The sequence below is a fragment of the Gopherus flavomarginatus genome, chromosome 6, assembly GCF_025201925.1.
Source record: "Gopherus flavomarginatus isolate rGopFla2 chromosome 6, rGopFla2.mat.asm, whole genome shotgun sequence".
Classification (NCBI taxonomy): domain Eukaryota; kingdom Metazoa; phylum Chordata; order Testudines; family Testudinidae; genus Gopherus; species Gopherus flavomarginatus.
In genome coordinates, this window is record NC_066622.1 from 33501167 (window position 1) to 33518528 (window position 17362).

At 61.0% G+C, this 17362-nt stretch overlaps 1 protein-coding gene across 2 annotated transcripts; it reads right to left on the bottom strand.

The window, feature by feature from the left end:
- Positions 1-225: 225 nt before the first annotated feature.
- MAP3K11 (mitogen-activated protein kinase kinase kinase 11) lies at positions 226-15940 on the bottom strand. 2 transcript variants are annotated; one of them, XM_050960880.1, is made up of 11 exons: positions 13785-15940; positions 8722-8902; positions 8404-8552; positions 8023-8198; positions 7164-7404; positions 6463-6576; positions 4534-4675; positions 3963-4054; positions 2538-2806; positions 2204-2495; positions 226-1952 (listed from the first exon to the last, which is right to left on the bottom strand). In XM_050960880.1, the coding sequence occupies exons 1-11, from the start codon at positions 14473-14475 to the stop codon at positions 1483-1485; spliced, it is 2817 nt and encodes a 938-aa protein (XP_050816837.1). In that variant the 5' UTR covers positions 14476-15940; the 3' UTR covers positions 226-1482. The 2 variants fall into 2 exon arrangements, with proteins under 2 accessions (XP_050816837.1, XP_050816836.1); XM_050960879.1 differs by having other exon boundaries at positions 2204-2806.
- Between the last annotated feature and the right edge of the window lie 1422 nt (positions 15941-17362).

A 17362-nucleotide genomic window follows, 5' to 3' on the forward strand; every position in this document is an offset into this window, starting at 1 on the left:
ATTTGCTCCCTCCCATGCTAGGCTCATGCCCATACCGGGCAGGTGTGCGAAGTCGGCCAAGCCTCTCAAGGGCCTGCCCTGGGCCCAGTGCACCCTGTGGGGCCATTCTCCTACTGGTGCTCTGAGACCATAACCCGGGGAGGGAGGGTGCAGTGAGCTGCGGAAGGGGGGGAGAGGGGAGATGGAACCAAAGCAGGGGCAAGAACGGAAGCAGCAGGCAGCATATGGAGGCAGCTGGGAGTTTATTTGGTCTCAATCCACAGGCAGCCCCAGATTCAGCTGCTCCCCAGCCTGGGGTCTTGGTGCAGTTACAGGGGACATTGACATGGCCTGCCCCCTCCACCCCCAGGGCAGGAACTCACAGCAGGAGGAAGGGAGAGTAAACGGGGACCCCACAGATGGAGGAGGGAAGCAGCAGACTCCCACGCTGGACGTACAGGTGAGGGTACAGCTGCTCCCAAGCACACCTGTTTCCAGCCCATGCATGGGCGAGCGTGCCCAGCTTCACGTATAGGTACAGCCCCACCCAGGCCAGCCCTCACACATGCTCCCACACCTCCGGCTTCGCACGCGCCTTCAGATACCAGTACAAAGGCACTGGGGCAGCTGCACACACATGCACCCCAGGATGCTTTGCACACTCGCCTGAGTACACAGAACTCCCAGCCTTGCACGCACACCAACACTTGCACACAAAGGCACACACTCACCTGCAGCCAGTCCGTGCTCGGGAATGTAGCGGGGGGGAGGGGGGGATGCCGTATCGACCCCTCCCAGTGTCCCTCCCCCAGGGATAGCCCCAAGACACCCCCTGCTATCAGCAAAAGGGGCTGCTACCTTGTTGGAGGGGTGTCTGGTCCCCAACCCAGACACCAGAACCCCACGCTGGGAACAGAGGGCCCACTATTAGTGTTCAAGAAACAGATGGGCTGAGCCAGTGCCCCTCACTCCTTCTATCCCAGCCCGGGGCTTCCCCAGATCTGCCAGTGCCCCTCACTCCCAAACAGTGATCACTACCTATGCAGTGGTTCTGAGGACAAGGGTGAGAGTTTGGCAGAGACCTGACAACCTCATGCCATGTGTAACATGGCACCAGGCTCAGAGGGTGTCCAAGCCACTGTTAGTCTCTTCTTTAAGGTGGGGGGAGGTGCCACAGTTACCCCACAGGAGCTCCCCAGAAGTCTCCCACCTTTCCAGTGTATAGTGAAAACTCCCCCCTTCTCCCCTCACTCCCCAAACATCCAACACAGAGACCACCCCAACCTGAGCCTTGTATCTGGTACAATGATCCATGCAAGATGGGATTTCCTGTGCCCAGAACTTGAGGAGGGCAGGACTTCCAGTGTGCAATTGTCCGAAGAGGGCGGGACTTCCTCCATGCAAAGTCTGAGGAGGGTGGGACTTTTAGTATCGCCCACTTTCATTTTAGGACTTCCTGTGTGCAACTGTCCAAAGAGGCCAGGACTTCCTGTATCGCCCATTTCACTTTGGGACTCTGCTGTCCTCCTGCGGGGATCTGACCACCCACCATGGCAGTGGGTGGGTCTCTTTGGTCTGCTCCAGAGGGGCAGGAAAGCCAGAGGAGTGGCGTGGAGGGGGCGAGGGGTAAGGACTGAGCTGGCCATGGTCCAGGCGGCAGGAGAGACCGGTCAATCTGGGCGCTGAGGCAAAAGGGTCGAAGGTCTCCGAGTCAAAAGGTCCCAGTGAGGGGTGGAAGAAGGGGTCGGAGGTCATGAAGGGGTTGCTGGAGTCAGGGGTCCCTGCCCGACACCGGCGCGGCTCTGGCTGGGGGGACTGGGCTGGGGAGGCACGGGGCCCAGCTGACACAAAACTCCAGGGGTCGATGCGGCTGCGCACAGGGGAAGGGCGGGGCCGGGAGATGAGGTTGGTGTGTGGGGAGGGGCGTGGCGAGTGGGGGCTGCAGGGGGACGAGGGCGATGGGAGGGCCCCACCTATGGTGAGAGAGAACAGGGGATGTTAGAACAACACGTGAGTGGGCACCTACTGACCAAACCCAAACCCCATCCTCCAAGCTGAACCAGCCCGTCCCCTGCCCTGGAGCTGGGTCAGAGCCAGCACCCTCTAGAGGGGAAAGGCCCCGTTCCCCATCCCCCTGACTCAACTCATCCCCCATCTGGAGCTGGGTTGCAGCCAGCACCCCTGAGTGGGAAAAGTCTCTGCATCTTTGTCACTCCCCACTTACCCCAATTCTCCGCCCTGCTGCCAGAACTCCACTCCTCCTCACATTGTGGGCTCTTTGGTGACCTCTGACCCCACAAGGGGGTCAGGGACCCTCTGTCGCCGCCTGGGAGCAGATGGCTGAGCAGCTCCATGGACCCTGGTGTCCGGGCCGGCCCCTCCTGGCCCTGCTCCGTGGACCCTGGCGTCCGGGCCGGCCCCTCCTGGCCCTCCTCCGTGGACCCTGACGTCCGGGCTGGCCCCTCCTGGCCCTCCTCCGTGGACCCTGGCGTCCGGGCCGGCCCACCCTGGTCCTCCTCCATGGACCCTGGCATCCGGGCCGGCCCACCCTGATCCACCTCCACCAGCAGGGCAGGGCAGTGTGTGTCCTTGGGGGAGAAGCGGATGAGCTCAGGAGAAGGTGGGGGGGTGGGCACGGGTGGGGGCTCCCCCTTCTCCTCCCGTCGGGCCTGTGACAGGTCCCGGCCCAGCCCAAGGGAGGCCAGCAGCGCTGTGCCCCTCAGCAGTGCTCTCTGGATGAGTTTGGGGGTGCTGATACGCTCCGGAGCCGGTGCCCGCTGCTCCTCGGACTCCTGGGTCCCGTTGGGGTCTAGAGAGGGGACATCACCTGCAAGGAAGGGACAGAGCCATAAGCAACAATGCCCATGCTGGGAATCCCCTGCCCAACATAGTGCAGGGAACAGGACACAGCCAGCCTGTCCCATTTCCCCCAGCAAATTCCCCTCCATCCTTTCACCCTCCCACAGATCCCTCGCATCCATTCCTCCCTCCTCCTCCGCCCCCATCCATCTTCACACACACTCAGCTCTTCAAACTGTGAGCTCTTTGGGCCAGGGACTGTCTCTCTCTGTGTTGGTGCAGTGCCGGGCCCAAGGGGGGCTCCTGATCACAGCCAGGGGGGTCTGTGTGGTGCCGGGCCCAACGGGGGCCCCTGATCGCAGCCAGGGGGGTCTGTGCAGTGCCGGACCCGAGGGGGGCCCTGATCATAGCCGGGGGGCGGGGGCGGTCGGTGCAGTGCCGCGCCCGAGGGGAGCCCTGATCACAGCCGGGGGGGCGGGGGTGTCTGTGCAGTGCCGGGCCCAAGGGGGGCCCTGATCACAGCCAGGGCAGGTAGTTTTGTGCGGTGCCGAGCTCGAAGGGGCCCTGATCACAGCCAGGGGGGGATCTGTGTGGTGCCAGGCCCAATGGGGGCCCCTGATCACAGCTGCGGGGTCTGTGCGGTGCCGGGCCCGAGGGGGCCCCTGATCACAGCCAGGGGGGTCTGTGCGGTGCCGGGCCTGAGGGGGGCCCTGATCATAGCCCGGGGGGGCCCCTGATCACAGCCGGGGGCGGGGGTTGTGTGGTGCTGGGCCCGAGGGGGACTCTGATCACAGCCGGGGGGGGGGGGGGTCTGTGCGGTGCCGGGCCCGTGATCGCAGCCAAGGGGGGTCTGTGCGGTGCTGGGCCCGAGGGGGCCCCTGATCGCAGCCAAGGGGGGGTCTGTGCAGTGCCGGGCCCGAGGGGGGCCATGATCACAGCCGGGGGGCAGGGGTGTCTGTGCAGTGCCAGGCCCGAGGGGGGACATGATCTCAGCACAGGGAGCATGTGCTTCCCAGCCCTGACCTCCTCAGTTGAGGGCAGCGTGTGGTGCTCAGCACGTCAGCAGGAGCTTCTCTTGTGCATGCAGTGATGCTCTCTGGGTGCTGAATTCCCCAGGCCTTACGCTGGGGAGTCTGGGCCTGATACCAGAGCCAGCCCGTGTCCCCTCCCCCATAGGGACTCACCATTCAGGGCAGGCTGGGGTGGGGCCGGCTCCACAGGATTGGGCTCCTCTGGCCCAATGTACCAGGTCGTCTCCTCCGGCCGGGACCTCCTTCTGCAGGGGATGAGAGGTGGGGGTTAGAATCCTGAGAGGGACAGGGAGGGGGGACAGCCAGGAGGAACAGCTAGAGAAGGGACAACGGAGACCCAGGAATCCTGACTCACAACCCCCCTGCTCTAACCCACTAGACCCCACTCCCCTCCCCAAGCTGGGAAAGAACCCAGGAGCCCTGGCTCACATCTCAGTACCTGTCTCTTATTAATATTATAGTATCAGAGGGGTAGCCGTGTTAATCTGGATCTGTAAAAGCAGCAAAGATGCATTTGACGAAGTGGGTATTCACCCACGAAAGCTCATGCTCCAAAATGTCTGTTAGTCTATAAGGTGCCACAGGATTCTTTGCTGCTATTAATATTATAGTTAGTCATCATGGGAGGCAGCCAGGATTTCTCTCCCCAACCCCAAACACCAGGGTGAGGGCTTAGGGAGGGGAAAGGAAGGGTGTATGGGGGAGGGGAAGCAGCATCCCCTACCTGCCATTTTGGGTGCTGCCCTCCCAGAGCTTGGGGGATCCGGGACCCCAGTTCTTGCCAGGGCGGCGGTCCCCATTCCAGGCCTCATCTGTGCGGCGTGGTGCCTGTCTGCTCCAGCTCTGGCTGCTCTCGGTAGGCTCCACTGCATGGGAAAAAATACATGGTTCAGTGGGGGATGATGTCATGCCGGGCCCCCCTACTCAGGACGGAGAGCACTGGTCAGAAAGAAAGGACATCGTGGGTGAATATTTTGTGATGTCAGTATGTCTCCCGTGATATCATTTCTTTCTGATCAATCAGAGAAGCACAAGTAATATCACATATAATCGTCTGTGATGTCATTTCCTGCTGACCAGGGAGACCCAAGAGATGATGTCACGAGGGCCGGCTTTAGGACGTGCGGGGCCCGATTCGAAAGAGCTGCCGCTGAAAAGCCGCCGAAGACAGCAGCAGTGATTGAGCTGCTGCCAAAGACAGAGGCAGCAATTCGGTGCCAGCTCAATCATTTGCTGCTGTTTCCAGTGGCACTTCAGCAGAGTCCTTCCTCGGCAGCAGTTGTCTTCCGGGGCTTACCTTGTGGGGCCCCTCTTCCGGACACTGCGGGGCCCTCTGAGGCATGGGGCCCAATTCACAGGAATCAGGGGAAACGGCCTAAAGCCAGCCTGGATGTCACATACTCTGATAAAATTTAATTCTCTCTGATCAAATTGTGTAATGATGTCATAAGATGTGATGTCATTTTGTCAGCTAATCAGCACAAAGCACAGACCACAATGGAAAAGCAAATCCCTGCATCCTCCCCCACCAACTTCTTCCCCCAGTATCATTTACTCAGGTCCAGTCAGAGCTAGTCACAGGAAGTGATAACACAAGCAACTTTCTGTGATGTCATTTTCCTTCATCCAGTCAACACCATGTTGAGTTATCAAACCCAACAACAGGTGATGTCACTTCACTCCATCCAATCAGCATAAAGATGGACATGCTAAAGACACAGCAGATATGTAATTTAATTCTGGCCAATCAGTGCTGAGGGGAGGGGTGTGTGTGTATGGGGAGAGGGGGGAATATAAAGCAACCCATGGATCATTATACCCTGTGCAACTGACCCCTGGGGGCGGTTCCTATTGTACAAAATTATATTGTGGCCAAATAGTTATCACATCATAGTTAAGGCTAAGATTTTGTCACGGAAATTTTTAGTAAAAGTCACAGACAGGTCACGGGCAATACACAAAAATTCACAATTTTTACTAAAAATAACCCTGACAAAATGGGGAGGTCCAGCACCCACCGCTGCCGCAACTCACAGCGGCTGGGAGCTCCAGGACTGGTGAATGGGAGCTCCAGAGGCCACCTGTGGTGGCTGGGAGCTCCGGGGGCCGCCCATGGTGACTCACATCTGTGGAGACCCCTGCTGTAGCTCAGAGCTCTGGCAGTCTAGAGCTCTGGGCACGCACCTGGGAGCTGCAAGGCCCCCCCACCGCCCATGGAGGCTGGGATCTGTGGTGGGGGGTCTCCTGCCACAGCTTGGAGCTTCAGGGCCCTGGCAGCTGAGAGCTCTGGCGCCCCCGCTGGCTGACAGCTCCAGTCCCGTGACCCTGGGGCTGAAGCAGAAAATGTCACAGAGGTCTCTGGAAGTCACAGATTCCGGGACATAATCATAGCCTTAATCATAGTTTGTGCTTCTCCGACTGACCAGAAGGAAATGACATCATGGGTGAATACTTATGATGTCATCACCTGTGCCTCTCTGATTGGCCAGAAGGTGATGACAGCACAGCTCTCCCTCCCCAACCAGATACTCCATCATTTGGGGTGTAAGTTCAGGGGAGCACCAAGCCACTATTCCCTAGGGTGGGGGGCATGGTGCAAGCACAGAGCCTTAATCCAGCTCCTGGCCCCTTACAGCTGCAGTGTCTCACTCACGCTGGATGGCTCTTAAGCGTGGGAAGGTCGGGGAGCCCCCAGCCCCCACCTCGAAGACGTTCTTCCTCTTGTCCAGCCCGGGGGAGGCCTGCACCGTGATGCGGTGTTTGAAATCTAGGGGGCAGGGAGAACGAGATCGGTGAGAATAGCCCTCTGCCCCTCCCCTGGAGTTACCACCTCCAAAAGATCACTGTTCCCCACTGTACTGGGGTCAGGGCTGGATTCTGATCTCAGCTCCCCAGGGTCAATCCGGAGTCCCCCCAACTGCACTGGGTTTAGGGTCAGATTCTGATCTCAGCTCCCCAGAAGGTTTCCACCCTGGCATCTGCCCAGACACTCCCGATTTACACCGGGTGTCTCCGTTAGCAGCATTACCTGCACCTGCCCCTGCTGGGAAAGGAGAGTAACTAAGGTAATTAGCTTTGAGTAACCACAGTCTGGAGCCCTCCATACTCCCAGCCAAAGCCCAGAGTGGGGCATGGCCTGGGCACGTGGCCATGGAGGGGAGCAGGGTGGCACAGGGACAAATGGGGATTCAGAGCAAGGGATGAGGGAGCAGCCCTCCTGCTATGAGCCCTGGATTGCCCTAGCCCTCAGCCTGCTAGTGCCCTCAATCCCAACCCATAGCCCCCTGCCATCCTAGCCGTGGGGTCCCTCCAGCTCTCCTGGTGCATCCCAACCCACAGCGCCCAGGCCTGTACCGAGGGGCATGCTGATCCTCTCGCTGTCCCGCCCCTTGAGTTTGTTCCTCTTGAAAGTGCCCTTCCTGCGCTTCACATTGGGGGGCTCCTTGTTCATCTGCTGGATGAGCAGTGTGAGCTCCCGCTCAAACACCTCCAGCTCCCACTGGGCCAGCTGGTGCTCCCGCTGCCGCAGGAACTCCTCATGGGACTTCTGCTCCAGCGCCGCCCGCTGCAGCTCCTCCTCCCGGCTCAGCAGCTCCTGCCGTGGAGTGAGGATGTGGTCACCGAGCCGCTGGGGGGAGGGCAGGGGGCTCACACTTTGCGGCAGCACTGACTGCAGTGCCCCTGGGCACCATTAGGGGGCGTGAGGGGGCAGGGAGGGAGGCTCAGAGGGAAATGGGAATGCCAGGCTGTGGGGAACAGTCGGGGGGCTCAGTAGGGAGGCTCAGTAAGGAGTAGGAGCCAAGGCTGTGGGGTCTGAGTTGGAAGGGGGGGGAATTGAGAGGGGGCTGGCCTTTGGGGGATGGGGGGGGCCTGGCTGCAGGGGCACAGTGGGGAGTGGGGACCAGGCTGTAGGGGCTGAGTGGAGGGGTGGACTTTAGGGACTCAGTAGGGAGTGGGGGGGCAGGGCTGCAGGGACTGAGTTGGGGTGCTGGGTTTTGGGGGCTCAGTAGGGAGTGGGGGAGCTGGGCTGTAGGTGCTGAGTGGAAAAAGGGGTTGAGGAGGGGACTGAGCTGCAGGGGCTGGGGGGGGGGCTGGGCTGCAGAGGTTCAGTGGGGAGTGGGGGACTGGGGTGTGGGGGTTGAGGGGACGCCAGGCCATGGGGGCTCAGTAGGGAGCAGGAGGCTGGGCTGAAGGGGGCATGGGGGAGCTGTACCTTTTCCTTGGCTCGGAGCTCATCAAACATGCCCTGGATCTCCAGCTTCCAGTCATCCTGCATGGAGTGGAAGGAGTCCTGGGGCATCTCCTCCAGCACCTGGGCCTCCAGTGCCGTCAGCTGGGCCAGGATGGACTCGAAGCTGGGCCGCCCATGGGGGTCCTGGTCCCAACACTCTGGGGGCGGGGGGAGAAAAACAGGACATGTCAGGGTCTGTCTCATCCAGCAGGGGTGGGGCAAACTCTGCCTCACTCAGACTGCCCAGCCACCCAGGATCTGGCCCTGGTGAGACACAGGTCCTGCTGTCTCTCTACCCACTAGGCCCCACACCCCTCCCATAGCTGGGATAGAACAGGGGTCCTGCCTCCCTCCCTGCCTTACCTGCCATGAGCTGGGCGAAGGGCTGGGGGCAGGTGGAGGGGATAGGCAGCGTCAGCTTGTTGACGGCAACGCCATAGGCCACAGCCAGCCCGTCAATGCCGCGGTACGGGACCTCCCCAGTCAGCAGCTCCCACAGCAGCACGCCATAGCTGGGAGGGGAGAGAGCGTTAGTGGTGGGGAGGGGAGACCATCCCCAGCATCCCTCATCCCCGTGGTAACCCAAGGGGGGGCAGGAAAGAGGAAAATGGACATTAGACCCCCTCCCCGCACAGTGCTAGGATGGAACCCAGGCATCCTGGCTGGCCTGTGAGTGCTCACCTCCAGACGTCGCTGCCCTTGGAGAAGGTGGAGGCCTTGATGACCTCGGGTGCCATCCAGGCGTAGGTGCCAGCTGCGCTCATCTTGGTGGTGCGGTGCCACTCTCGCGCCAGCCCGAAGTCTGTGATCTTCAGCGTCTTCCCGTTCATGTCCTCCTCTTCAATGCGCTGGGACAGCAGGACTTGGGGGGTGAGGGAGACAGGGGTCAGTGCCCCTGCAGGGGAAAGATGCCATGTCCCACATATCGGAGCCCACACCCCCTAAAGGGGACAGGCCCCAAGGCCTCCCAGCCATGGCTAATGTGCTGTTTGCAGCACATTTCCTGTGACTTTTTTCTGGGGATCCTGTTGTTGTAGGAAGACAGCCTGAGACACAAGCTCTTATATTAGAAGCCTGGTATCACTTCCCCTTTCCCAGGGCTCATGGACTAGTTCATGCTGAGGCAGGTGCCAGTGGGGACGAATCACTGGCAGCTGCTCCTTGGCAAAGCTAGATCAAGAGCATTTCATAGCTGGGGAAACTGAGGCAGGAAGGAGGGACTTGGGAAAGCTCTGCACAGAGTCTCAGTAGCAAAGCCAGGGACAGAACTCACGAGCCCCAACTCCTAGCCCCCCCACTCTAACCACTAGCCCGCATTCACCTCCCGGAATTGGACAGAGAACCCAGGAGTCCTGGCATCCAGCTCCGTCCAGCTGGGCTCTGTAGCCCCATGACCCGTAGGCGAAAGGGAAACATTCCCTGAGACTGTGCTGCACTAAGCGGCCCATTGTGCACGGCTGGCTGGAGAATTAGTGCTTTGTCTTCTGTCTCCGCCAGTCCCCGCCAACCAATGATGCAGCCACACCCCCAGTGCTGCCCCCACCAGCTCCCCCCCAATGCTGCAGCCACACCCCCAGCACTACCCCCACCAGCTCCCCCCCAAAGCTGCAGCCACACCCCCAGCACTACCCCCACCAGCTCCCCGCCAGCTGCAGCCACAACCCCTAGCGCTGCCCTCCACCATTTGCCCCCATCACTGCCCCCTGCCAGCTCTCCCCCAACGGCCCAGCAAGCTCCCCCCAGTGCTACAGCCACACCCCCAGTGCTGCAGCCACATCCCCAGCACTACCCCCGCCAGCTCTCCCCCAGCATTGCAGCCACACCCCCAGCGCTGTCCCCACCAGCACCCCCCTAGTGCCATAGCCACACCCCCAGCACTGCCCCTGCCAGCCCCCTCAATACTATAGCCGCACCCCCAGCGCTGCAGCCACAACCCCAGCGGTGCCCCCACCAGCTCCCCCCAGCACTGCAGCCACACCCCCAGCACTGCCCCTGCCAGCCCCCCCAACACTATAGCCACACCCCCAGCACTGCCCCTGCCAGCCCCCACAACACTATAGCCACACCCCCAGCGCTGCTCCCGCCAGCTCCTCCCCAGCGCTGCCCCCACCAGCTACCCCCCAGCACTGCAGCTACACCCCCAGCCCTGCTCCCGCCAGCTTCCCCCCTCCCCGTTGCTGCAGCCACACCCCCAGCGCTGCCCCTGTCAGTCCCCCCCCAGCACTGCAGCCACACCCCCAGTGCTGCTCCCGCCAGCCCCCCCCCACAGGTACAGCCACACCTCAGCACTGTCCCTGCCAGTCCCCCACAGAGGTACAGCCACACCCCAGCACTGCCCCTGCCAGCCTTCCCCCCGCCACACCCCCGGCGCTACAGTCATTCCCCCAGCACTGCCCCTGCCAGCTCCCCCCAGCCATTCCCCCAGCACTGCCCCTGCCAGCTCCCCCCAGCCACACCCCCAGCACTGCCCCGCCAGCTCCCCCCCAGCACTGCAGCCACACCCCCAGTGCTGCTCTCACCAGTCCCCCCAGCGCTGCAGCCACACCCCCAGCACTGCCCCTGCCAGTCCCCCCCAGAGCTACAGCCACACCCCCAGCACAGCCCCTGCCAGTCCCCCCCAGAGCTGCAGCCACACCCCCAGCACAGCCCCTGCCAGTACCCCCCAGCGCTGCAGCCACACCCCCAGCACAGCCCCTGCCAGTACCCCCCAGCGCTGCAGCCACACTCCCACCACTGCCCCTGCCAGCCTCCCCAATGCTGCAGCCACACTCCTACCACTGCCCCTGCCAGCTCCCCCCAGCCACACCCCTAGCGCTGCCCCCACCAGCTCCACCCCCCAGTGCTGCAGCCACTGCCTCTCTCCTTCCCTTCTCCCCAGTACAGCCATCCACCATGTGGACCCTCCAGGAGAGAGGGGGAAGAGCAAGATAGGGGTCCCTTTCCCAGGCACCAGAGCAGAGCTGGAATCCCCCAGCCCTGGGTCCCTCCCCTTTTCAACTCTGCCATCCCCTCTCCTGGGTCCTCTGCACTTACACTCCCTCCTTGTCTGCTGTTTTCTCTCTTCTCCCCCCACCATTGCCAGCTGAGGGGGGCAGGAAACCAGGGCAGGAAGCTGCCGGAAGGAAGCTGAGAAGGGAGGCCCTGGGCCAGGCCAGGCGCTCCCACAGCTGGGGGCCGGGGGAACGGCTGGACAACAGCTCCAACCGCCCCGTCAGCAGCCCCCCATACTCCCTTCCCCACCCTGGGGGCCCCCAGATCACAGACCCCACTGTCCCATCCCACATCCCGTCTGCTTTCCAGACCACAGCCCCCAATGCTCACGACAGCCCCCCATTCAATGCCCCTCCCCCAGCCTGGATCCCCCAATAACCAGTCTCTCACCACAGTCCACCAATAGCCCCCACCTCACAGCCACCCCAATAACTCCTCCCCTCCCCCACAGCCTCCAATTTTATCCCTCTTCCTCATGCTGTGACCTCCCCACATTGGATCCTGCCATGCTGCAGTGCTCTAGGTCCCCACCACAGCCCCTCAAAACTCTTCTCCCCCACCTAGTCTCTCTTCCCCATACTGTGGCCTTCCCTTCCCAGTCCCTCTCAGCCACCCCAATACCAGACCCCTGCCCAAGCAGTGTCCTTGCTCCTCCAGTGTCCCTCAGGGCCCATACTGCCCCCTGGGCAGGCCAGGCCCCCATTAAAGGGAGTTCCTCACTGTGTGGGGGCAGGATAGGCAGCACTGCCCTCCTCCAAACACAGCCCCACCTACAGGCACCTCCAGTGGAGCCGGTTCCAGAGCTAGTTGGGCAGACAGGAACCAATCTAATTTAGAAAGACAGGAAACGGGCCTCTGACCTTGGGTAAGTCCCTTTCCTTCCCCAGTGCCTCAGTTTCCTCTCCCACCCTTTAGTCAATTCAAATTGTGCGCTCTTAGGGGCAGAGATTCTCTAAGTGTGTGCAGTGCCCGGCCCAACAGGACCTTGATCTTGCTTGGGGGTCTGTGCAGCATCTGGCCCCACAGGGCCCTGATCTCAGTTGGGGTGGCAGTCAGGGTCTGTGTGGAGTCCAGCCCCATGGGGCCCTGATCTCAGTTGGGGGGCTCGTGATCTGTATAGCAACCAGCCCCCGAGGGTCCCAATCTCAGCCTGTGCCCCAATGCTGCCCTCTCCCAGTCCCTGAGGAAGGCCACCCCTGCCTTGAGGGTTGGCTGCAGCCCTGGAAAGGGGAGAGAACCTGAGGAGTCAGCCGGGGAGGGGCCATTTGTACAGAGCCAGCTGTGAGCCTGTGCCTCCCACCAGGCACAAGCACAAGGGGCAGCTGGTATGTGTCCCTGTACCCTCCCACCAGCGTGTCTAGTCCCCCTCAGTCTCACCACCCTGTGACCCTTTCTAGCCCCAGCTGCCTGCCCCAGCTCCAGCTCCTCCCAGTGCTGCAGAAGCGCTGATCCAGGCACCACACAAGCCACAGCCCCCGCCTGCCCACCCCCCTGCAGCAGGGCATGCTGGGAACTCAATGGTGGCCTAGGCCAAGGCAGTGCCAGCCAATCAGCTCCTTAGGAGCCAGTGGGATCCTAACAGGGAAGGGGTCAACCAGGGTGAAAGTCATGACCCCAACCTTCCACTTAACCAGTTCATTATTTATTAGGTAGGAACAGGGATAGAACCCAGGAGTCCTGGCTTCTAACCCCACTCCTGCTCTTACCACTAGGCCCCACTCCCCTCCCATAGCTGGGGATAGACTCTCAGCCTCCCCTGCTCTAACCATTCACCTCCACTCTTCCTAATCAAGCCCAGTCTGGCCCCAGGCTCCCTCACTGTTCAAGCCTCTAAAGGGACGTCTACACTGTCTACAGTGCGCAGCACCGAGTCTGAGCCTGGCTCTGTTGACCTGGCTCAGGCTGCGGGGCTGTACAATTGCAGTGTAGACGTTTGGGCTCGGGCTGGAGCCCAGGCTCTGAGACCCTGGCGAGCCTGAGTCAGCTAAGCCGGACCAGCTGTGGCTATGCAGTGGTCTTTTATCGCAGTGTGGACATGCCCTAACACTCCTGGTATCTCATTCAATACAGTGGAACCCCCTGAGCCAGCAAGTCCCCCTGACCCTGGGGCTAGATCGGAGCCAGTGCCCCTGGGAGTGCCAAAGCCTAAATCCCATTCCCTGCCCCCTGCATTTTATGTACATGTTAAAATCTAAGGTCCCACAACTGTCATCACTTCCTGCTGCCCAGGGTCACTGAGGTCAGAACTCAGATGCACCAGCTGAGCTGTGTGAGAGGTGCAGGGAGGGGGCAGGGCTGGGATAGTAGGAGGCTGCAGGTCGGGATTGAGGTACACCAGTGGACCTGGGGGGATCCTGTGCGGGCTGCAGGTTGAGGCAGATTAGGGGTCTGTGGGGCCCTGGGCCAAAGCAAGTGGGGGCCCCTCCACCCCCCTTATGCCTGCAGTCTCCCCACCCCCTCCTGGTGCTCCTGCCAGGGAAATGGGGTTGGGGTGCGGGGGCTTGCCCTGCCCTCCTTCCAGCGCTCTTGCTGGGGAGCGAGGTTGGAATGCAGGGGCTTTCCCTGGCAGAAGCGCCAGGCAGGCAGAGTTAGTCAGGGCACAGGGTGCCCATTTTTCTAGGGGCCACCCAATTGACCAGGGCCCCTGAGCACAGGCCCCGTTGGCCAAATGGCTATTCTGCCACGGCCTGCAGGTTGGATTTGAGGGACACCAATGGAGCTGGAGGGATTGCATGGGGCAGAGTGACACTCACTGTTGTTGGACTTGAGGTCGCGGTGGATGACAGGTACGATGGCCCCGCAGTGCAGGTACTGCATGCCCCTGGCAATCTGCACCGCCCAGTCCACCAGCACATGGGGAGGGATCCTGCGCCCAGCCAGGGCACGGCTGAGTGGGCCCCCAGCAGCGTACTCCATCACCAGGCACAGGTTGGGCTCCTGCAGGCAGACGGCCTTGAGGGTAATGATGTTGGGGTGGTGCAGCATGGCGAAGAGCCGGGCCTCCTGGCGCACGCTCTCTGCTGTGGCACTGATGTCCTCATCCGGGTCCTGGCGCGCCGCCTTCACCGCCACCAGCTCGCCCTTCCAGCTGCCACGGTACACCTTGCCAAAGCCCCCCACTCCAATCACCTCCTCCAGCCGCAGCTCCCGGAAGTCAGCGTGAACTGGAGCCTCGCCATAGCCAACTGGCTGCAAGGAGACATAGCTGGAGGGGAAGATGCCCACCTGGCTCCGCACTCGGCCTGCCCACCAGCCCTCATCACCAGACACGGTGGAATCCCATGACAGCACCTCCACGCGGTCCCCCTGGCGCAGGCTGAGCTCGTCGCTGCTTGCCGCCTCGTAGTCAAAGAGCGCCGTCCACACTGGGTTGGTGTAGGCCGCCCCACCACTCCGCTCCGGCGCCCATGCACCCTTCCGCAGCAGGTTCTTCAGTGGCTCCATCCTGGGTCAGAGGCTGGGGGCAGCCTCTAGTGAGACTCTGCCCAAATGTGGCCCTTCACGGCATGGGCATCTTCCCAGAGAGGTGCTGCAAGGCCAGCCTGGGGGTCCAGCTCACAGGGGTCTCACAGGAGCAGGATGGTTATAGGGCTGGGAAACCTGCACACTTACAGGAGTCCCCTTCCATCTGGGAACTAGGATTGGCACTTACAGTTTAATCCCCCCCTTGCTGGGGCAGGATCATCCCAGTTACAATCTATTCCGCCTGTCAGGGGCCATGATCATCCCTGGCAGTCTATTCCCCCCTCCCTCTCTGGGGGGGGGGGCACAGACTTGTTCTCTCCGGTCTATTCCCCCTCACAAGGGGTGGGATCACCCCCTACAGCCTGCTCCCCTCAACAGGGACCAGGTTCACCCCCTACAGCCCACCTCCCCACAGGGACCAGGATAATCCCCTACAGACTGCCCCCCTCCACAGGGGCTAGGATAGCCCCCTACACCTTGCCCCTTCCACAGGGACCAGGATCACCCTCTACAGCCCGCCCCCACGAGGGGCTAGGATCACCCCCTACCACCTGTTCCCCACCACAGGGACCAGGATAACCCTTACAGTCTGTCCCCGTCCACAGGGGCTAGGATAGCCCCCTACACCGTGCCCCTTCCACAGGGACCAGGATCATCGTCTACAGCCTGCCCTCCACCCCCAGGGGCTAGGATCACCCCCTTAACGCCTGTTCCCCTGCACAGGGACCAGGATAACCCCTACAGTGTGCCCCCCTTCACAGGGGCTAGGATAGCCCCCTACACTCTGCCCTCCCACAGGGACCAGGATCAACCCCTACAGCCTATCCCCCCAGGGCCACAGAAGTGCCCCTCTGCCTGCAGGGTCCTCCACTCCAATCTAGCTACGGCCCCGGCGATCTCCAAGCACCCAGAGGCCCCGGCTTCCCGCGCCCTGCCTTGCCCTACCCAGACCCCGCTCCCTCCAGCTGGCCCGGCCCGAGCTCTGTCCCAAGCCGCGGTAGAGCGAGGAGGAAATGCCTCAGCTGGAGAAGTTCCCCGGCTGGAAGACGCCGCTCCTGGGGGCGTCTCTCGGGCAGGGTCCCGGCCGGTCCAGGCGTGGGAAATGCCTCTGCCCCTCGGTCGCTGGCCACCCCAGGCACCCACAGGAAGCCAGCGGGCTCCGGGCGCAAAGATCGATCGTCCGCGGCGACGGCCCGGTCTATCCCCTCTCCCGGGGTGTGCTCCGGCTCCCCCAGTACAGCGCCCGCTGGCCTGGCCCGTCCCCCCGCCCCGCACAGGCTCTGGGGTGGAGTCTGGGACCAGGAAGGCGGAGCGGGTCACATTGTTACCGGGACAAAGGAAAAGGAACAAGAGCGGAGACACAGTTCAGGAGTCCGACTAGAGTAGGGGGAGGGGCTCGGAGCCAGGATGCCTGGATTCTCTTCCGAGCTCTGGGAGCGGCAGCGGAGTGAGTTAGGCTGGGGGAGCTGTGAGCCAATACACCTGGGTTCTAGCCCCAGCTCTGGGAGGAAGTAGGGTCTAGAGGTTAAAACGGGGGGCTGGGAGACAATGCCTGGGCTCCTCAGTCATTCCTCTCCTGACTGCTCATTGATGAGTTGTTCCGAATTTACTTTTCTGGGTTGTAGCAAAAGTGAGCTCCCCTGCGGAGCTGCCCAGCCAGGAACTCCCCCATAGCAGTGCCCAGGTGGGGGCTCTGGCACTGCCAGCTCCCCCCCGGTAGTGCCCACTGCCCAGCCTGGAACTCCCGAGATGTGAGCTTTCTCATAGCAGTAGCCAAAATGGGCTTCAATGCAGTAAGCTTCCCCAGAGGCAGGTCCCAGCCAGGAACTGTTGTGTGGGTACTCACTACCAGATGCATAAACCCATCCCCACTAAAGTCAGCAGTTCCCTTGGGAATGGCTTAGTCCCATGACCATTTTCTAAAGGATTTGGGGAAATATTCTTGGTTTCCTGACTGCTGGGCCATAGTAAGCTTTCTGGGGCAAGAACTGCCTCAGATTGTTAGTGTGTATTGATAGTGCTGGGCAGACTCTGACAGATATCACAGCCCCTCTCCAACTGGATGCTGCACAGACCCTGACTGAAATCAGGGCCATGTTGTGCCAGGCACTGTATAAACCTTAACCAAGATCGGAGCCCCCATTACATTGGGCACTGTATTGACCTTGACCCCATGGTGACAGCACTTGACTGGGACTCAGGACTCCTGGGTTCTATTTTCTATTCTGACATTGGTCTGCTGTGGGACCCTAGCTGAGTCCTTTCCCTCACACTATTTAGACTATAAAAGCAACAAAGAGTCCTGTGGCACCTTATAGACTAACAGACGTTTTGGAGCATGAGCTTTTGTGGGTGAATACCCACTTCGTGCATCCAATGAAGTGGGTATTCACCCACGAAAGCTCATGCTCCAAAAAGTCTGTTAGTCTATAAGGTGCCACAGGACTCTGTTGCTTTCACAGATCCAGACTAACACAGCTACCCCTCTGATACTTTACACTATTTAGACTGTGAGCTCTTTGGATCAGGGACTGTCACTCACATTGTGTCTGTGCAGAAAGATTTTGCAATTCATATAATAAATAATCATTAACTGTGAATCCTCATTGCTTCCTATTGGGCCCTGATCCTTGGGCATCACTCCATTTACTTCCCCTCAGCAAGGGGGAGAGAATGAGGGGTATGCACCCTGCTTATTCCTAACTCCAGTCACTCTGACCCAGTTTTCTACCTCCAATACACAAGAGAAGCCCTGTATGGAATACTAGCCTACTAGCTGGCTAACAGAGTGACACATGTAGCTTTGAGGATGGTGCCTGGAGGGAGTTGTTCAAGCTCCACTGACAGCCTGTGATAGGGAAAAGAA